The sequence below is a fragment of the Odocoileus virginianus genome, chromosome 12 (genome assembly GCF_023699985.2).
Source record: "Odocoileus virginianus isolate 20LAN1187 ecotype Illinois chromosome 12, Ovbor_1.2, whole genome shotgun sequence".
Lineage (NCBI taxonomy): Eukaryota > Metazoa > Chordata > Mammalia > Artiodactyla > Cervidae > Odocoileus > Odocoileus virginianus.
The window spans coordinates 32,663,418-32,685,298 of record NC_069685.1 but is presented as its reverse complement, the minus strand read 5'-3'; the positions used below and the strand labels follow the sequence as shown (position 1 = coordinate 32,685,298).

Genomic DNA, 21,881 nt, shown 5'->3' with positions numbered 1-21,881 from the left:
CAAAGCTAGATGGGACAAACTTCAAAGGAGAAATGAGTTTTGTGCAAGAATATGCATGCAGTAGGTGTTAGGAAGGATATCTTCAATTGCTCTTGGACCTGCCATACCACCTGGGAGAGCTGCACAGAAGTGGTGTCCTTGAACTAGAGGCAGGAAGTGGAAAGTCCTATTTCAGTGAAAGTATGTAAGGAGAAAAGATTGTCTTTATTATATACATGTAAAAATTTCATGTTCTCAGAAACTAAGGATCATCTTTTATTTTCTACTGAGATTGTTAAATTACAGGTTTCCAGGGAATCACAAAAGACAGTTGTACTGACTGGGTAGTATTTAATATGACCAGGTCTTAAATAAGAAGCCATGAACATAAACATTTAAAACCAAATATATAATAAATAATCATTAAGTTATAAAGTACATAATTCATATTAAAGCTAAATTTTCAGATGCAAATGTAATAATACAATAGAGAAATAATATAGAATAATAATGCTATAATTTTATGTGTCCAAAGAAGACACTTTCAGCTAAAATCATAAAAGTCATGATTAATTTTCCCTGAACCCCCATGACCTAGAGAAACCTCTTTCTTTTTTCTTCCTGCCTTCTTTCTTTCCTTCCTTTCTTTCTCCCTTCTTTCTTTTTTCCTTCTTTCCCATTTTTTTTTTAAACATATCCCTTGTTCCTGCAGCAAGTGTTGCTAAAAACGCTGTTGAAATAATGTTGAACAAATGATCAGTTCAGTAGAAAGTTTTACTCAGAGTTGTGGTCAGATGTTCCTGTGAGAGTATCCAGAACTTTAGAGACTCATAGACATATAAAGCTCAAAAAAGATAGAATATTCCTTAGAGACTAAGTCCAACACCCTCATTCTATAGATAAAAAAAATTTAAGCAAGTGACCATAACTTCATATCCAGTGGGATTTCAGGTCTCCTGTATCACCATCCATAGGTGAACAGAAATTGTGGTAGGTCAGCCCCAGATCCTTTTGGAGGTCTGGTCTTGAACACAAAGTAGTGAAGATGGAGCAGTTTGAGTCTCACTTCTTCATCTTGTATATGCTGATGCATTGCTTTCCTTGGGATGTTGCCAGGATCTTTACCTGAGTCTTTAAACTCAGTTTAAAACTCGCCCCATTAAATTATTTTTACTTTTAAGGTAGAATTTCTGGTCAAAAGGATTAAAACAGAGATTTTTAACAGTAAACACACCAAAATAAATACATTGTTTTAAATATAAAATCACAGTGTCAAAGAAACCAACAACTATAAATAAAGCCAGAAATGAGAAATAAGGACTCCATCTTTCCCAAGTCAAATTCATGCTCACTTTCCACTTTTTCCCGATAACCTGGCCTGATACTGAGGCAGGCTTTAGATGTGTATTATGATCACAATGCATATGATTTCTTTGTGATAACATTTTAAAAATTTAAAAGAGAACACCCTGTTTCTGATGATCACACATATCCTTGAGAGTTGATGAAATACTGATTCCTAACATACGTCTTAGAACCATAAATTATCTATACTTGCTCAAAAAATATTTTTAAGTAGATCATTTTCTTCTTAAGAGTGTAAAGCATTTTCCATACAACATCCTCTTGCACACTCACAGCTACTTTAACAATAAGAGATTTTCAAATAGCTTATAACATTCTAGTGAAAACTTAATTTTTCTAGCGTTTTTAACTTTATATTTAAATAAACTGCTGGACTGATATGAAATGGCAGTTAGAGCAGGTTGCTTGTTTTTACTACCCATGATTGATAGTAAAGATTGGGATGCTTATGCAAAAGTCTGTTTCCTACTAGGAGTCCTGGACTCCTGATTTGTCTTCTGACCTTGACTTTGTATAAGTGACTGAATTTGCCTTATGCAGAGCATACAAACACGAAATGTCTGTCTGTTTAAAAAGCAGAAAAGAAGAAGGAAACAGACATTTGTTATTATAAGCTCACTCCCATACAGTCTTTCTAACAATTTAAGAAAAGAGCTACAAGATTTTTTAAAATTCTGTTTAGTTCCAGAAGACCATCTAAAGTATGTCCCTCTACCGATTTTAATTGCCTTTTCCAAAGGCTTAGAATGTTAACTTATAAAGGGACTTGAGTTGGGGAAGGTACTATTATACCCATTTAGAGGAAAAAAGTCCAGAAGAGTCTATTCCATAAATACATTCATATGTATAGCATTAAAATACTTTTGACAGATTCCAATAAAGAAGTCAAAATTTTGGGAGCCATCAGGTAAAACTATCCCCCAGGTACATAAATAAATCATATATTTATATGTTAGACATTCTGAGATTAAAAAAAAAAAAAAACCTCTTCAGATATCGATTTTAAACACTTAGTTTTCATTTCCTTAAAAGTACAAAGACTTCAACTTTTATTTTCACCCTATGCTTCTATATTTTTCAGATTGAGTGAAGGTATTACACCTTTTAAGTTCTGATCATCAGAAACCTCATTCTTTTTGCAATCAAGATCAAGGTTAATATAAGATCAACAAATTCCCAAACTGAATTTTTGGTTAAAAAATTTTAAGCTTCTCCAAGAAGTGTCATAGGTGAGCAGTAAGATAAAGTAAAAACTTTAGAAGCCATAGAAATCTATAACATAAGAAATCAGACTCAAATTGAGTAGAAAATTTTTTCAAGTTGACTAAACAGAGCGTGTAGATGAAACCGAAGTACTGCATAGTGATTTTGGAGAAATAATCCTGACCTTGAACACTCATCTGAGTGTTCCCCCATCACTAATACATTGTACTCGTCCACTTGGAATACCAAGAAGTGGGTTTCACTGCTGTTTTAAAGTATGCAATATAGTGTCCGGCTTCAAGTGAGATCTTCAGGAACCTTCGTATCCCATGTGTTCTAGGACAGGTGCTGATGAATCATCTGGGAAAATAGAATATCATGAGTAACCTCAACTTAAGAAGTCATCTGGATAAGGAAGAAATAGAAAATCAAATGTAGTTTGTTATATACCTTTTGGATGAGTGATTTCAGTCTTTCTAGGTATTCCTTGGGTGGTTTTTTCTCATAAGAATCACAAGAAGGACATGTCTAGAAATCAATGAAAGAGTAATAATTTTCTCTAAAACATTTTTCCTACTCAATAAAATGTTCATTCAAATTTTGTTTTCCAATTAGAGATATAAATCATGTTCACTGAAAAAAAAATTTGAGAAACACGTGAAATAGTTCAGAAAATAACTGAGAAAAATCACTTGACATCCTAATCTCGGAGATAATAACTGCAATATTTAGATATATGTCCTCTTGCTAATTTTTTTCTTCACATTTATGTTTACACTGGTTATTAATTTGCCTTTTTTACACTTAACATATCACAAGCATTCCCTACATATTAAATATTCTTCAAAAATATAGCCCATAACAGTTGCTTTGTATTCATACATAGGATTGAAGTGTTACTATTTTTGGACAGATAGATTGCTCCTGACTTTTCACTATTGTATACAGTGCTACAGAGAACATCTCTGAGTAATTTCCCATAAACTTCTTTATTTTGTTTAATAAACTACTAAAAGTAAAATTAATAAATTAAGTTAAAAGGATAAAATATTTTAAAGCTTTTGAGGTACCTTATTAAACTATTTTATCTCTATTCACGTAGAACATTCTTACCATTATTGGGCATTGTTAAAAATTTTTAGTTGGAAAAAAATAGGATTTCTTTTCTTAACTTGAATTTATTTGTTCATGAGGAGATTAAACAATTCTTTATGTGTGTATTACCCAGTTATATTTCTTTTTTAAAAAATGTTTTTTATGTTTTTTATCCTATTCCTATTGGAATTCCAGACACCAGACCATTGCTTGCTATTTAGCATCTCTAATGCCAGTTTGAAGTTGTGGTGAGAGATATTTGAAAGATAAGAGATTTAAGTCCTAGCTCTCATTCAGGCACTTAATATTTGTGGGGCTTGGGACAAGTCACTTAACATCCTTGGTCTCATTTTCCCATCTATCAAATGAAGGTGCTTCACTGAATAGTTCTAAGTTCAGTGCCAGTACTACCATTTTGTATCTTTGATATTTGTTTCAGAGACAGGCTCAGCTCTTTTCTTCCTGAGAAAAGTTTTGGAGAGATACTTTTCACATTCTAACCTTGCCAAGCAATCAAAGGAAATAAAAATCATTTTGATGTTGTAACTAAGAGTTCATTTGCTCACATGTGCAATCCCTTAGAAGAGGGAGACAAAAAAAATTCTAGTAATTTATCTTAAGTGTTCATCCACTGGTTTTTGATTAGTGCGAGAATTACTCATGAGATTATCAGCATTGCTCATGAGTTGGCATAAGAGGAAATATACAAAAGGTTCTCAGGACCCCCCAAACTAGGGAATATTGAAATTCCCTAGCCAAATAATGGGGTCTATCACTTTAAATCTAGCACTGACTCTGCAATTATATAGGATGGTAATATTCTTTAAAAGAAGAAGGCAGAGATTGAGATTTATCCTGGTGTCTTGAAGGCTATTTCTTTTCTTGTAGGAAAGCTAGGGCCTAGCTTAGTTAGTTAATAAAATGGCAAGTTATATGTGATCATATAATGAGCGGAGAATATTTTTTAATTCTTAAGTCACAATTGGATCCTCTGCCTAATGACTTCCTCATTAACTTATTTCAGCTACCAGAGACCATTAGCAAATTCTAATTTGGCTGTTAGTACTTTCAAGTCTGTGGACTAAAAAGAGGTGATTTCACTTCTCAAAACACTCTATATGATAAGGTATAACATGTAACTGGCAGGAAGGCACTGGAGGCTCTGGCTGCATGTGTGTGTGTGTGTGTGTGTGTGTGTGTGTGTATGAAATTGTGTAAAGAATAGATATAGTTAATAAGTACAAATGAGATAGATGACAAATGACAGTCTTACTAGTTCATGTTTCTGTCTTCTCCCTGCATTTGTGGGAGGTAGTTTCCTCTTCAGCTGTTTAGCTAATATGTTGATTATCTTTTCATTGTCTCCATTATTTGCTGACTTCAGTTGAACCTTCTGAAAACATGAAAAAGCTGACCGCTCACAGTGTCTCTGAAAGAGAAATTATTTATGTGCAGGTTAATAAAAGTAATTCAGAAAGTAAAAGTTACCTTCCCAATCCTTTTTTCCAGCAGTGCCTTGGATCACATTCATTTCATCAGGAAAATAAAGAATGATTCATGTCCTACTTAATCTGGGCTGAAGAGGAGACTCTTATCATGTGAAATTTCCCCATTTAGGGGTGGGAGGACGTTTCCCTGTCTCACAGACAAGAAGATAGAGCCTGACTTTGCCACAGTTCTATCTTTCTAATGTCGTTTTGAGGTTTGTGTGTTGGGCAGAACTTTTGGTGTTTCTGAGAGGGTTAGTTTGGTTGCAGAACACACTTTATAAATTATGACACTCTAAGAGTTACATTATGGCTTGTGGCAGCTTTAGGTGAATTAAGGTATGGTGTGTTAGTCATTCAGTCATGTCTGACTCTTTGTGACCCCGTGGACTGTAGCCCACCAAGCTCCTCCGTCCATGGGATTCTCCAGGCAAGAATACTGGAGTGGTTGCCATTTCCTTCTCTAGGGGATCTTCCCAAGCCAGGAATCAAACCTGGGTCTCCTGCATTGCAAATTCTTTACCATCTGAGCCACCAGGGAAGCCCCTATGCTGTGGTAGTCTGCTTAAAAACTGTTTCATTGGTCGGTTTCTCTCCTCCGTGTACATAGGAGTTCCTAGTAGTGACATACATGTCTTGAACAGCACCTTTCCTGTACAATGCCTGGCATAGTGAATGCTAGTGAATGCTCAACAAATATTTGCAGAGTGGACAAATGAATTAAGTGAGTTTAACACCCCTTCTTTGGGGAAATGAAGTGGGTGCCTACCTCGGATGGTACATTCCACATCTAAGATAGAGTCCACCTGCCATAGACCATGTGTGACTTTTCTAAAATCCCATTCACACTCTCAAGTCAGTCAGGGTGGAATCTGCCTGAATCAAGTGGTTGAGGATAAGAATTTGAGATGCGCCCTCCCCACCCCCACACCCACAAGGGAGAGAAGACTGTCCCTTATAAAGTAAGAGTAATGTCTCAGAGCATGGAGAATTGAGCAGATCATGGATCAAAACCTTGATTCTTGGTTTAGTCAAATAACCAGTGGCTCGTGAATAAATCAGAATCTTAGAAATTGAACTGAAAATGAAATGGAATTTACTGGGAGAACAAAATGTATACTGACTTGTTGGAATCATTTTCATGCTGATCTGAGAACTTGTATTCAGGTTAATTTTTTCTTTCAGCAAATGTTTGTATATGATGCTATTCTCCCCCACCCCCGACAGAGTTGCTCTATCTTCATTTCAGCAATGTGTGTGAAGCTACTGCCATGTATCCAGAAGCTGCAACTTCTCTCAGTTCCTACAAGGCCCATCATATATGCGACAATATTACCTGAATCTTCCCATGGACAATCAGCTGAAAATAGCATCTGGCCTGCTTTGCATTTTCCAGCCTATATGCTTACCCAATATGAATGTTGGTTAATAACATGCACCTTTAAGTCACAACCCCATCAGATTTGCTTTGCATACGTAGCCACAAGCCGAGAACCAGCTTATCTGGTTTCCTTATATCAGAGCGGCTTGCCTGTCATCAGGGTGAAATAATGTCCTTTACATATGTTTGCCAAAATGCTTATTTAATAGAAACTATTTATAAATGTTAATTATAGCACTTTTTTTTCCTTGAAAACCACATGTTCATGTTTGTTGAAGTTTTTTCTTTTCTCTTCTTTTTGACCACAACCGGCTTAACTTACTGGAAAAAAATAATATTCATATTTAAAGAGGTAAATTTTCCAGCTGAAACTGAAAACACTAACTGCTTCATCCGTGATGATCTGAGAAACCAGCATTTCTCACAGAGGCCCATTTTGCTGAGTTAACATTAACATGTGTATGTTGAAAGAAAATTAGGTTCCAAAGAAGTGTAGGGGCCTACGAAATTAACTCCCTCAAGACAGTATTGCCAAGAGTGGTCAAGACAAGTGAGCAAAGATTTTGCACCTGAGAAAGACTTTCTGAATAGCTCAGAATGGCATCTGGACACCGAAGCCCCTACTGATGCAGCTGTGCTATCTCTGCTGCGCCTCCTTGCTCACCTGTGTCTATACCCAGTGGAATTTTGCTTTATGCTTTCTGCAAGCAGCACAGCTGTCCCTGGCAGTCTGTGGTCCAGGACAAACAGCTGCTGGATTCGGCTTCAGATGCACATCAAAGGCAGCCTCAAACAGGAAAAGAAGCAGAGAAGCTGCCCTGCTAACTGCTTTAAGGATGCACTGAGGCGGGGAGTAGAGAGGCTAATCTTGATTCAGGCTGCTGCGGGTGCCCTGTCACTCAGGATGGCCCTGAGTTCACGTACAGCACCACCATCTGGGAGCAGAACCACTGCTTTCCTTTGCTGTGCCTTGCAGACTCAGAGGGCAAGGCTTTGCTTCCCTCATCCTTTAACACCTGGAAGCATTAGTTTTGCAGAATAGAGGAAGCAGTGAGGAAATCAAAAGCAAGAGTAACCACTCTTCTCTTTAGCCAGAGAACAGTCAAGTGCTGCTTTTGCAAGTAGGTGCACTTGACTTTGTTGACTGCAATTGAATATTTTAAAATACTTGCCTCCTTACAGTTTCCTTTTGACCTATGTAGTTTTTTTTTCCCCCAAAGAAAGCCCTGGCCATTCACACTAGGAAGTTTTGCCAATGGGGTAAAATTACCTTTGTCCCGCTTACAAACTATGTTTATATCAGGGTTTCTCAGTAGTATCATTGTTGACATTTGGGGATGGATAATTCTTTGTTGTTAGGGCTATCCTGTGCATTCTAGAATGTTTAGTAGCATCCCTGGCCTCTACCTATTAGATGCCAATAGAAACCTACACACACACAACTGTGGCAACCAGAAATTTTTCCAGATAATGCCAGATGTTCTCAGAGGGCAAAGTCACCACCAGATGAGGACCACTGGTTATATAATTAGAAAGAGAAAGAAAGATACCTGATGAGGCCAATTAGCAACCTTAGCTAATCACTGTCAACATTTATATGCAACATTTTAATGAATTTATTTTCATTGAACTTTTTAATCTTTTAAAATCTCTGATAGACTCTGCTGTGATGCAAGTCCTGAAAAACTTGATATAACGCTACTATGACCTTGATCTATTTTCTTCTCTCCTGGTTTGCTTGCCAGCATGGCTTAAAAATCTTAGTTATACCATTATTCACTTGTATCATAGCTAGCATTGCTTGATCTGATTATTAGATAGATACAATGTCACTGACACAAAATCTTGTCATTATGATATAAGATAAAAAACATCTGCTTTAACAAAGCATATAGAGTATCCACTGGATCAACTCAGTTTAGAAAATGGGATATCTTTCTTATTTTGCAAGTCATAGACTGCAGCTAAGCAACTCCAGAAAGGACTCTAACCACAGAAGTTAGACAAAGGACATGAGATGCTGAAAAATACATGTTTTGATAATTAGGACATTAAGAAACAGTCTTTTTGAAAAAGTCTTTCCAATAAGCTGAATGTGCTACTTTCATTTTAGATGCTGCTTATTAGAAAAGGACTTAGTAAATGAGAGTGGTTAGGCTCAGAGACAGAGAGTGAATTTTAGAGAAAAGCAATAGTTGTGACTCATTCACTTTCTAAACTTTTACACAGTCATTTACGATAATTGTTTTCTTTGCAATGTATCTTCATAAGTCTCCCCTTTGTAGTGTCCTAATTACTGGTAGTACTTTTATAGTTATTCTAATTTATGCAGTTAAAGCTCTGTGACAGTGAAACTGTTTACCCCAAATGCATTTATATCCTCAGGATACCAAACCTTAAGACTAGATAGAAGTTACCAAGGGAAAGATCAGCACACAGTACTCTTGAACTACATGCTATGCCTCTTCTTCCTGGGACCTCATGGATTTAAATGGCTTAAGAGAACGGGATGAGTTGTTGAAAATTGTCTTTTCAAAAGATCTCACCGAAGGCCAAAGACAAGACCCATTCAGTCCAAAGGTATACGGGAATTATATTCTAAAGAATAGCCTTGATTTCCATACCAGTATTCCTCCATGCTGTTCTGCAATCTATTCTTTCTTTAGTTCTCTTTGTATTCCTTCTTTCTCTCTTTCTCTCCCTTTTACCCTTCCTTCCTTTCTGCCTTTCTTTCTTTCTCCCTTCCTTTGTAATTATCAAAAACTGAATCCTGCTTCTATAGTTTGTGTCTATGTTTCATAGATTTACAAAGAAGGCTCAAGAACTTTTATGCACAGACTCTTAAAATGTAATTACTTTGTCATTGTTCAGAAAATGATCATAGTATAGATTTATTTTCTAGTTTTGTTTTTCTGTCTCAACAGTACTACTTGGTAGAGATACTTGAAGATAAAAATATATCATATAAGGTATGTAGTATTTTATAGGTTGGCTTGTTGGTAAATCAATGAATATTTGGGCAAATTAGAAATAACTATATAGTAAATGTATTTATTAAATAACTAATTATTAAACCACAGAATTCATTGATATTAAGTCTATTTCTAAATAATCACGTTAATGCCTTCCTTAATTGGATTTTAAAACTTTTATCAAATGCATTTTCACAGACAAATTCAACTGGTCTTACCTTTACATCTTCTGGAGCTGGCAGAAATTCAGGATCCTACAGCAAAAGAAAATTAGTTCTGAGTTATTTTTATAAGTCAAAAAGCTCCTTTTATAGTAACTGAAGAATATTATTTGAATTTTGTTGTGCCAAGTATGGCCTTACCAAGTCATTCACATAGTTTTTCAGCTGATCAACAATGTCTATAAGTTGACGGAGTCTAATAAAGAGGCGATCTTGCCCTTGGAAGCTTGACTTATGGGCCACAGTCCCAGAGAAGATGACCATCAGGCAAATGACTATTCTCATGTTGCCAGGAGTGGATCTCATAAGTACCAGTAGAGCAAGATCTTGGTCTCAGTTTTCACTTCAGTTTGTGAACAGGTTGTCAGAAAAGCTACCTATTTATTCATCCTTCAGGGAGAGGTAAAGCCCTCCCATTGCAGCCTGGAAATCTTTGTAAAATGGATGAATGTGAGTAACTCTTTTTTCTTTTCCACTGGCTAGGTATACGTGTGCATGTGCTAATGCGTGGGGGCAGGGATTGATGGAGTTAACAAAATGTGCCCAATCTGCATCTTAGACAGGAAAAAGAGAGACATGGGTGAATTCCAATTTTCAGCATGAATCAAGAGGTATGCACAGTAAATAGTAAGTACTACAAGATTTCAAAGAAGTAAACAAAACACTTTGATCTCTCTTTCTCTGCCCCCCCTGGCATCTTACCTGTTTTCTCTGACAGTCATAAGGGCACTTCAATAATGAGTAAAGTGGCAACATGTGCTTTCTTGCAGGACTTTTTCTTATGGTAATAACTAGGCTTTTTGACTGAGATCATCCAATAATCCATCATAAAGGTAGGAGGGCAGCTACCTTTTAGGAAATTTTAAATATCAAGTGTATTTTCCAAATTAGCAAGAATATTTTAGTTTCCTAATCAGGTTAAACGGTTTAAAGTAGAATGTGCTTCCGACTCTGCTCCCAAGCATCTTTAAGTAACATTAATTTCAGCCTTTAACACTCTACTTAGCCATCTGATTTATACATATTATTCCATCCCCAATCAAGATTTCATCCTACCTTCATTAAAAAATAATGCAACAATTAAGTGAATGAAAAAGCTAATACTCATTCCTCTCCAAACCAAAATTTTATTTCAAACAACAAAATCCAAAAATATCTGCGACTCTTCTTTTCTTTGAGTAGTGTTACTTATTTCTGTTAGATATCATTTTCTCTGGGTATGAACAATACATTTCTAACTATGATCAGATAGAGATTAATGAAAGGCTCAAAGTCCACACGTGGTTCTGTCATCCTCCTCTCTGCGTCTTCTCCTGTCACTGCTACTCTTTACTCATTTGAGAAAGTTGAATATGATATTATAGAATCATGGAAGTAGTATTGTAGCATAGTCAATTGGGTCTTACAATAAAACTCTTGGCTATGGATTTTTTTATCCATCTATTTCATCTATTTCATCACATTCTTACAGCTATACTTTTTTCTAAAATGTTATGTGTCTAAGATATATTGGACTTTTGGACTTGCTTTGAAGGTTGTTTTTAATCTTTATACTATAGAATATCTATTCAAGAGTATTCAGGTTTGGTCCTACAGAATAATAAAATCTTACCATATGATCAAGAAGTCCTCTCTATAATCATTAAATTCTATACAATAGGGTTGATGTATAAACCCATGAACTGCATTTGGACTTGGGGTTGCCACTTTGCACCTCAACATTGCCCACATCAGCTTTGTTCAGGCTTTCTTTATTTGTTAAAGAGATGTGAGTCTCCTTGAAGATACTAACCGCAGTGTTAAAGAGCCCAATTTCTAAAGCATATTGCTTGAATTCAGATCCAGGCCCTAACAATGAGTTACGTATTAATTGTTGTACATATGACCCTGGATATGTTATTGCACAAGGAAGATAAGTATAGAATCTAATCATAGGGTTGTAATGAGGCTTAACTAGACATTTCAGGGGGAAAAGGGCCAAGTACATCACACAATAAGATCTCAGAAGATATGTGTGCTGATCATGGATGAGGGTAGAGAGGAAAATTTATAAAAGCCTAGAGAAGCTAAGCTGATCCATGGAAGGAAGAACACAGATAGATCAGCCAAAACACATGGGTGTGGCTGTATTTGCCATAAAAAAGTTTTGTCTTTAGTGCTGCTTAGAGAGAATCACTTGTCCCAACTCTGGAGTGCCTCACCATCAGCCTAGACCTCCTGGCCCTCCACAGTCCATCAACCAGCACACCAGAATCTGCAAGTCTCACTCTAACATCAAGACCCAAGACCTTTCTGAGAGTCAGATCCCCTGCTTTAAGTAGCGTTTCAGTTGTTAAGCATTTTGAATATCACTGCTGGTATAGTAGGTTGAATAATGGTACCCTAAGATGTCCACATCCTAATCCCTGGAACCTGTGAATATGTTACCATCAAGGTAATCAAAGGGACTTTACATGTGTGATTAAATTAAGGATCTTGGGAGGAAGATTCTCCTGGTTATCCATGTGACCTAGTAATCACAAGGGTCCTTGTAAGAGGAAGTGGTGGGGTTGGAGGGGGTGGGTCAGAGTCAAGAAAAATGTGATGACAGAAGCAGAGGTCAGAGTGATATGAGGCTTGAAAAGCCAAAGACCTCCTGAAGCTGGGAAAGACAAAGAGCAGGTTCTTCCCTAGAACCTCTGGAAGAAATGTGACCAACACCATGATTTCAGCCCCTTTAAGCTCATTTTGGACTTCTGGCATCCAGAACTGTAAAGTAATGAATCTGGGTTGCTTTAAGCCAATGAATTTGTGGTAATTCGTTACAGTAGTAACAGGAAAGTAACACACCTATGTGTGGGATTTTTACTTTTGGAAAAGCAGTGAGAAAGGAAGGAAAAGGTGATTAGGAGAGAACTAGTAAAGGCTGGAATTTGGTTTGCTGGACTGTTGGGGTGCAGATAGAGGGGATCAGGAATCATAAAGATGAGAGGAAAGTAAGATTAGTGTAGCTGCCTTTGGGTATGGGATATAAGGGAGAAGAATGTCCGATGAGGACTTTCCAGGAAGTCTGGGTGTCTTTTAACAACTTCTTCCTGGTGCTGAGAGGGCTCACTCAAGAGTGACAGTGTTTCAAGGCTATGTAGCCCAATTTGCATTGTGCTAGAATTTATCACTGTGTTGAGACAGATCTTAGAATGAAATAAAGAGACTTAGATTTACATGAGTTATGTATTCTCTGCTTAGAAATACTAACTTAGCTACCTTTTACAGCATCATTTCATTGTGGTCTTAATGGTTTTTTAACTCTTTAGATTGTAGTCTTTTTTTTAATTTAGATTCAGTCAGTCCTGCCGTAATATTTGTATTGAAAATGAGAGTTTATCTCACCGTGACAAATATACCAGCGCATAATTTGAGTATAACCAGAATTTTGTGTTTCCTCATATGTGATTTCGTCTGTAAGAAATGCTAGGTAAATGCAGAATCCAGCTGAACTGGGCCATTTAGGAATATAAAAAATGCACACGCACTTCAAACACTCACCAGCTAACTGTCCATATCTGCGGTTAAAACAGCTTTCTGTCCTGGAAAGCCTTTGTTGCCATTTCTCAATAGTCTTCCTGCACTCACCTCCATGAACAAACCTCAGGTCTTTTCCAAGGCAAAATGCCATATTTACTATAGTATTTATGTGTTTCTTTACCATTTAACATGTGTAAGACTGATGTCTTTCTTCCTTAGGTTCCTATCATCTTTTATCACTGACAGAATCTCAGTGTTATGCCCTTAATCCTATTTCCCCCATAAGCTCTGTGGTGTTTCTTGTGTGATTTTATATAGCGCACTTGGTTTTTAGAAAAGTGTATGTCACATTATAGCAGAACTGACTGTATTTTATCTGAAAGTGTCACACTAAGTCTCAACAGCATCTAGTTACATCCAGATGAAGAGCAAGGCTAGGATCAAGGATTCAGTCCTAAGGAGGGAGAGAAAAGGGGATGATGGAGGAAAGGAGAAAGAATGAAAAACAAATTCTTTCTTTCTCATTTTTACACATATCCCATCTGAGCTCAGCCTCCCTGGCGGCTCAGAGGTTAAAGTGTCTGCCTGCAATGCAGGAGACCTGGATTCAATCCCTGGGTCAGGAAGATCCCCTGGAGAAGGAAATGGCAACCCACTCTAGTACTCTTGCCTGGAGTATTCCACGGACAGGGGAGCCTGGCGGGCTACAGTCCATGGGGTCACAAAGAGTGGACACAACTGAGTGCTCACACATTTCATCTGAGCTCAGATTTTTAAAACCCTGGTGGTGCAGGTCCTCCCTGGCCCTTTCCCATCAGTGCAGGGGAGCACATCTTGGCTTCCTTGAGCCTTCTGAAATTGTTTGCACATTTTTGTGTTTATGTTTGTAGGAAGAAGAAAACCTTGAATTTCATCTGCTTCTCCAAGGAAATGTCAGGCAGCTGCTGCTTTTATTTTCTAGGCACCAGAGGCTTCTGTGAAGGGCAGTGCGGATCCATGCTTCTTCAGCGCCCCCACGGCATCATGCATAGAAGTGGCAGCTGCTAGTGTGGCAGGATTAGTGAAAGGGCAACAACCTGGCTGAAGCCACACTTGTGTAACAAGCCCACTGCTTTCACTTCACTCCCATGGTTGTTTAGTACCTTGGAGCGAGGTGGTGGATTCTGCTACATGTACTCTTTCTTCCCAGGAATATAACCCAGGTCGTCACCATGAAAGCATGAACCTTCAGTCACCCACCCAAGAGGATTCACAGACCCATTTCAAGAATTTTCTTAAATGGACTATGCTTATAGACCACCTGGTCAGGGAAGGAAGGAGGCCAGGGCACTGAAGGAAGGCTTCCAGCCAAGGAGAGCAGGCTGGGGGTGAGAGGAAGAAAGGGAAGGAGGGGTTGAAGTATGAAGCGAGTGCAGTTAGGTCACAGTTTTGCCTGGGAGAGACATGCTGGGTCTGAGATGGTACTGGTCACTCCTTGTGCCCAGCTCTCTTGCCCTATCTGCACAGCTCTTCCTTGTTACCATGGGGTGTCAAGTATTCCCTTTCTGCTTTCACTTGCCTTGGCCTTTCATGGGTAGAATTAGATATCCTGCCAGACAAACTCTGCCAAGAGCAGTCTCTGGTATTTAGAGCTATAGACGTTATTGTAATAGGTGCCACTCCATAGGCCAAAGGTAGATGGCTTATCTTTAGGCGACCGTGACACCCATCAGTGAGGCTACAGATCGCACGTCCATCATACCATGACCGTCAGGCACAAAGTATGGAGAAAAAGAATCAGAAGATCCATACCATTCAACCAAGTTCCATCCTGATGCCCCACGAGATATGACAGTTTCCACCAGCCTCCCTAGTCTCCTGTCCAATAGCTCTGATCAAAGGAATGCTATGGTCTTTGGACTCAAGACCTGCACCTGTTTCCTTCCCTAGGGTGAGAAGTGGCTATAAACATCTGTCTTGACCCTGCATCTCCTGATACACTGTCATGAAAATAAAAAAATACAACATTGGCCTTTGCTGTCAATGTGTCCTCTTCCCAAAGTGTCTGCTGAGTTTCTCATTCATAGGAACCTTCTCTCCACATCTTCCAAGGGGCCGTGTCAGGATATCAGAGAAAGGAGTCTGAAGGCTGAATGTCTCACTCATTCTGAACAGACATTTCTGTTTCTAGGGATGAGGAACATTTAGGGAAAATTGTTACTTTTAATCTTTATATTTACAAAAGTAATACATGTGTGTCATAAAACAAAGAATTCAAATACACATAACTGTGTAAAGTAAAAAGCAAAAGTTAAAATTGCTTCCTTTTTCTAAAGAAATACAGTAAGATAAAATTGCTCCCCTTTTCCCCCTAATTCTCACTTTCTAGGTGCACTCTTGAGAATACATGGAGTATCGTATATTCTTTACCTATGTACTTAGAACATATAGAGGCATAGATATAAATGTACATATTGAAGGAATTAGAATTTTAGATGGAGATAGAGAAGAATAGAAAAAGAAACAAAGATGTAGACAAGAAAAAATGTGCTTTTTTTATGTAAAAATTTAATCTTGTCATACATATTCTGGGCACCCCTGGTGGTTCAGACGGCCAAGAATCTGCCTGCAATGTGGGAGGCCTGGGTTTGATCCCTAGGTCAGGAAGATCCCCTGGAGGAGAGCTTGGCAGTCCACTCCAGGATTCTTGCCTGGAGAATCCAATGGACAGAGGAGCCTGGTGCGCTACAGTCCACGGGGTCACACAGAGTCGGACACGACCGAGTGGCTAAACACAGCACATACATATTCTAGAGCTTTTCTTTTCACTCAACAATGTGTCAGGGACAGTGATCCATACAGCATTCTCACACAGGGCTGTCTTATTTAAATAGGAGGTTAATATTCCATTGTATGGCTATATTATAATTTATTTATTCATGACCCTGGTGATAGGCATTTAGATTATTTCCAATTTTTATTTCCTACAAACAGCACTACAATGAATATCCTTAAACCTCTCTGTCTTTAGCATATGTGAACTGTATTTCTTTTAGATACATATCATACATTTCACTTTCTGAGTGGAAATATTATATCCTTTTAAAATCAGACAGGAACTGTCAAGTTGCCTTCCAACATGTCAAAACAGTTTACACTCCCACTGATAATACAGTTTCCTTTCCCTCTCCATTCTCACAAACGCTTTATATTGTGAATATTTTAAATGTTTGCCATTATGCTAAGGCAAAAAAAAAAATTAGTATCCTATCATTGGTTTGCCTTTCTTTGATCAATAAGTTAAGTTCGTCATATTTCATATCTTTATTATCAGTGTTTTTTTGTTTTCTTCTGTGAAAAGTCTTGTTCATAATCTTTGTCCATATATTGGGTTGTTTCTCACCTGTAAGGGCTCTTTCTCTCTTAAAGATATGTTAAACATGTTTAAATTATTTTCTCCATGGTGTCTTTGCCATACAGAGATTTTGTTTTTACGTTACTAGATCTTAGAATCTTACGTTTTATGATATAAGCTCCTATTTGGTATCAAAAATGCCTCACCTTCTATAATAATGTCATTGAAATTGGTTTAGTCTTAGCTTGAAGAATTATAATGCCAAAGAGTCATTGATTTCAGGAGTATTTTTAAATGAATCCACATTTAATTCATCATAAGGCTAGCTACATACTTTTTTGAAAGTATGAATAATATCTATACGGTCAAAAATTAGTCAGTTTATAAACGGTGGCGCACACATCAATAGATTCATGGGCTACCTGAATACTATTGTTTTAGAACAAAGTTGGGTATGATATATAATTATTATATACACATAAGTCTAATCGTATACCACTCTCAGGGAAACAAGGCACTGGAGAATCCTAACGTGGCATCTGAGCCAGCAATTGTCGATTGTCTTTGCTACAGTTTTAGTGCTGAATGTTTTATTTTACTTGCACTTTTTAAATATGGACTCTCCATATCTAGTATACATGGTAGCTTTATGAAAAAAATTGACTGATTAACAAAGTGGGCGACAGGAAAACACAAACTCTGTGAGATCTGCTCAATTAATGCCAAGGTTGCCCTAAAATCAGCTTTTAAACTGAAGAATAGTTACACCTGAGAGCTACTTCTGTTGATAATAAAGTGAGTGGGGTTTCTCTGGAGAAAATCTTAGACCAGTCAAAAAGATAGTAATTCTTAGAGCAGACACATACAGTTAAGTGCTTTGCAGACATTGTCTCATTTGAAGCAACAACATGAAATGAGGTACTATGATTATCCCTTTTCACAGATGAAGAAACCAAGACACCACAAAGTTGAATAACAATGAAGTGACTGGAGGACAACTGTCTGCAGAGCTTGACCACTTCTCTCCACAAAAGGAAGCTGCCTCCATTGCCAACGCCTTTGGCTTATAACAGAATAGCCTCTGCAGTTCAAGAGACCGCATAACGGGATTAAACCATACTGGTGATGCTTCTGACATGTGGATTTGGAGTGAAGTAAGGAGTCCTTTTGCAGAATTATTCTTGGTGGTATCCAAAATGTAAAAATATATATACAGTCAGAGTTAATTAAATAATTAACTCAGTTTCCAGTCTGAGTTGGACTATCCAATTGCCTGTCTTTCATTTATTTTACCCACCCTGGTACAGCGTAAATTGGTTTTCTGGTATTTTATACCCATACAAGAAGAGAGAAATAATTGAGTAAACCCCTGTAATCATTTGGATCGTGAGTAGCATAGACAAAATCAACTAAGAAAATCAATTATCTTAACAACTTAATAGCCAAAATATGATTTAAGTTATTTACATGTATTTATTTTTTTATTACCTCAGTAATTTATTCCATATTTTCTAACAACTCTGCAGATTCAATTAAAAAACAATAATTAAAAATAAAAGATACAGAACTAATATTAACCATAGAAAATATTCTTAAACTAAGAGATTTTTTTCCCCCCTCATACTGTCCCAAATGGTGAAAAGTAAATTCCACAGTGAAGTGTAAACAGAATCTAATTTTACAGCTGGCTGTTTTGATGACTAACTTGGACATTTATGGTATAGATTCAGACTTTATTAATTTTTTAATTGGAGGAAAGTTGCTTTGCAATGTCACATTGGTTTCTGCCATACAGCAGTGTGAATCAGCCTTAATTATACACATACCCCTCCCTGTTGAGCCTCCCTCCCCTGGCCGCTCTAGGTCACCGCCGAGCACCAGACTGGGCTCCCTGTGTCATATAGCAGCTTCCCACTCGCCATCCATTTCACACGTGGTAGTGTATATATATCGCTGCTACTTTCTTCATTTGTCCCACTCTCTCCTTCCCCCACTATAGCCACAAGTCCATTCTCTACATCTGTATCTCCATTCCTTCCCCACAAGTACGTTCATCAATACCATTTTTCTAGATTGCATATATATATATGTTAATATATGATATTTGTTTTTCTCTTCCTGACTTAGTTCACTCTGTATAACAGGCTCTGGGTTCATCCACCTCTCTAGAACTGACTCAAATTCATTCATTTTTATGGCTGAGTATAATAATATTCCATTGTATATATGTACCACATCTTCTTTATCTGTTCATCTGTAGATGGATATCTTGGTTGCTTCCATGTCCTGATTATTGTAAATAGTTCTGTAGTGAATATTGGGGTACATGTGTCTTAAAATTGTTGCTTTCCACAACTGATGAAGAATTTATCTCAAAAATATACAAGCAGCTCCTACAGCTCAATTCCGGAAAAATAAACGACCCAATCAAAAAATGAGCCAAAGAACTAAACAGACATTTCTCCAAAGAAAACATAAAGATGGCTGATAAACACGTGAAAAGATGTCCAACATCACTCATTATCAGAAAAATGCAAATTAAAACCACAATGAGGTACCATCTCACGCCAGTCAGAATGGCTGCTATCAAAAAGTCTACAAATAATGAATGCTGGAGAGGGTGCAGAGAAAAGGGAACCCTCTTACAATGTTAGTGGGAATGCAAACTAGTATAGCCACTATGGAGAACAGGGTGGAGATTCCTTAAAAAACTGGAAATAGAACTGCCATATGACCCAGCAATCCCACTGCTGGGCATACACACCGAGGAAACCAGAATTCAAAGAGACACGTGTACCCCAGTGCTCATCGCAGTACTGTTTACAATAGCCAAGACATGGAAGCAACCTAGATGTCCATCAGCAGATGAACATAAGAAAGCTGTGGTCATATACACAATGGAATATCATTCAGCTATTAAAAAGAATGTATTTGAATCAATTCTAATGAGGTGGATGAAACTGGAACCTATTATACAGAGTGAAGTAAGTCAGAAAGAAAAACAATACAGCATATTAACGCATATATGTGGAATCTAGAAAGAGGGTAACAGTGACCCTATATGCGAGACAGCAAAAGAGACACAGATGTAAAGAACAGACTTTGGACTCTGTGGGAGAAGGTGAGGGTGGGATGATTTGAGAGAATAGCATCGAAACATGTATATTATCATATGTGAAACAGATCACCAGTCCAGGTTCGATGCATGAGACAAGTGCTCAGGGCTGGTGCACTGGGATGACCTGAGGGATGGGGTGGGGAGGGAGGTGGGAGGGGGGCGGTCAGGATGGGGAACTCATGTACACCCATGGCTGATTCATGTCAATGTATGGCAAAAACCACTACAATATTGTAAAGTAATTAGCCTCCAATTAAATAAATTAATTTTAAAAATAAATAAATAAAAGTATTCGGTGAATGAAAAAAATAAAATAAAATAAAATTGTTGCTTTCTCAGGGTATATGCCCAGTGGTGGGATTGCTGGGTCATGTGGTAGATTTGCTCCTAGATTTTTAAAGGAATCTCCGTATTGTTCTCCTTAATGGATGTAACAGTTTACATTCCCACCAATAGTGTAGGAGTGAATGTTCCCTTTTCCCCACATCCTCTCCAGCATTTATTGTTTGTAGGTTTTTGATGATGGCCATTCTGACTGGAGGAGAAGGAAATGGCAACCCACTCCAGTATTCTTGCCTAGAGAATCCTAAGGACAGAGGAGCCTGGTGGGCTGCCATCTATGCGGTCACACAGAGTCGGACACAACTGAAGCGACTTAGCAGCAGCAGGAGCATTCTGACTGATGTGAGGTGACACCTCATTGTAGTTTTGATTTGCATTTCTCTAATAATTAGTGATGTTGAGCATCTTTTCATGTGTTTTATGGCCATCTGTGTGTCTTCTTCGGAGAAATGTATTTAGGACTTTTGTACATTTTTTGGATTGAATTTATTTACATGTATTTCATCAATTATTGTTCATTTACCATGTTTTTCAAGCCTTCTCATGGTAATCAGAAATCAGAACACTCATCTTCCATTCCAGTTAACTCCCAGAGCTTGAAAATAGACACCGAGGGGGCAGTTAGTACAGAGGAAGACAAAAGAAATGTGCTTACAAAGAAAGCCAAATAAAATTAAATCTTCATGAAAGAGATGGATGGCTCAGTGTTGTTGGATATCCATAGTTAAGTCATCACACGTCTTGTCAGTGTGTTTATCAAAAGTTTTTACTTCTGCTATGTGTATATATATCAGTTGGAAGCTTTAATGGTATGACAGGGATGAGGGATTCTCACTATAGCCTTGGTGTTCATAGGATGAGGAGGGAGGGGGGTTCAAGATAGAGGGGACACATGTATGCCTGTGGCAAATTCATACTGATGTATGGCAAAAACCATCACAATATTTTAAAGTAATTATCCTCTAATTAAAATAAATAATTAAAAAATTTTTAAAAAAGAACTACTGCTACTGCTCTGATCCTTGCTACTCTGTTCAGAGAATAATTTTTAATGAGTTAGTATTCAGGTCAACATTTTTAAAAATTTTATTGTGTAGTTGATTTACAATATTGTGTTTCTGCTGTACAACAAAATGAATCACTTATGCATATACATATATGCATTCTTTCTTTAGATTGTTTCCCCATATAAGTCATTCCAGAATATTGAATAGGGTTTCCTGTGCTATATGCTGCTGCTGCTGCTGCTAAGTCGCTTCAGTCATGTGCGACTCTGTGCGACTCCAGAGACGGAAACCCACCAGGCTCCGCCGTCCCTGGGATTCTCCAGGCAAGAACACTGGAGTGGGCTGCCATCTCCTTCTCCAGTGCAGGAAAGTGAAAAGTGAAAGTGAAGTCGCTCTGTCTTGTCCGACTCTTAGCGATCCCATGGACTGCAGCCCAGCAAGCTCCTCTGTCCACAGGATTCTCCAGGCAAGAGTGGGTTGCCATCCTGTGCTGTATAGTAGGTCCTAATAAGTTATCTATTTTATATGTGATGGTTTAGTTGCTAAATTGTGTCCAACTCTTGTGACCCCATGGACTGTAGCCTGCAAGGCTCCTCTGTCCATGGGATTTTTCCAGGCAAGAATACTGGAGTGGGTTGCCATTTCCTTCTCCAGGGGATCTTCTGGCCCCAGGAATCAAACCCAAGTCTCCTGCATTGCAGGCAGATTCTTCACCGACTTAAGTTGCGAGCTGATTCATATTTTATATATAGTAGTGGATATGTGTCAATCCCAGTCTCCCAATTTATCCCTTCCTCCTTACCCCCCCCAAACCATCATTTTGTTTTTTACATCTGTGACTCTATTTTATAAATAAGTTCATTTGTACCATTT

The 21,881-nt window shown here is 37.8% G+C and overlaps 1 protein-coding gene and 1 long non-coding RNA gene across 2 annotated transcripts; one reads left to right on the top strand and one right to left on the bottom strand.

Moving 5' to 3' along the window:
- Window positions 1–231: 231 nt before the first annotated feature.
- On the bottom strand, window positions 232–10,322 carry IL21 (interleukin 21). Its single transcript, XM_020882166.2, has 5 exons — window positions 9,845–10,322; window positions 9,701–9,736; window positions 4,916–5,071; window positions 2,998–3,075; window positions 232–2,907 (listed from the first exon to the last, which is right to left on the bottom strand). The coding sequence occupies exons 1-5, from the start codon at window positions 10,007–10,009 to the stop codon at window positions 2,884–2,886; spliced, it is 459 nt and encodes a 152-aa protein (XP_020737825.1). The 5' UTR covers window positions 10,010–10,322; the 3' UTR covers window positions 232–2,883.
- LOC110130305 (uncharacterized) lies at window positions 2,482–15,247 on the top strand. Its single transcript, XR_002311806.2, has 4 exons — window positions 2,482–2,573; window positions 8,896–9,090; window positions 10,187–10,314; window positions 14,098–15,247. It is a non-coding gene; the product is annotated as an uncharacterized lncRNA (long non-coding RNA).
- Window positions 15,248–21,881: the final 6,634 nt, after the last annotated feature.

What these genes read in the sequence shown, in the direction of transcription:
- IL21 (XM_020882166.2), bottom strand. Translation starts at nt 10,009, where the DNA reads ATGAGATCCACTCCTGGCAACATGAGAATAGTCATTTGCCTGATGGTC. An exon ending in AAAACTATGTGAATGACTTG is followed by an intron (nt 9,737 to 9,844) that starts GTAAGGCCATAC and finishes CTTTTGCTGTAG; the next exon opens with GATCCTGAATTTCTGCCAGC. An exon ending in TGAAATCACTCATCCAAAAG is followed by an intron (nt 2,908 to 2,997) that starts GTATATAACAAA and finishes CTATTTTCCCAG; the next exon opens with ATGATTCATCAGCACCTGTC.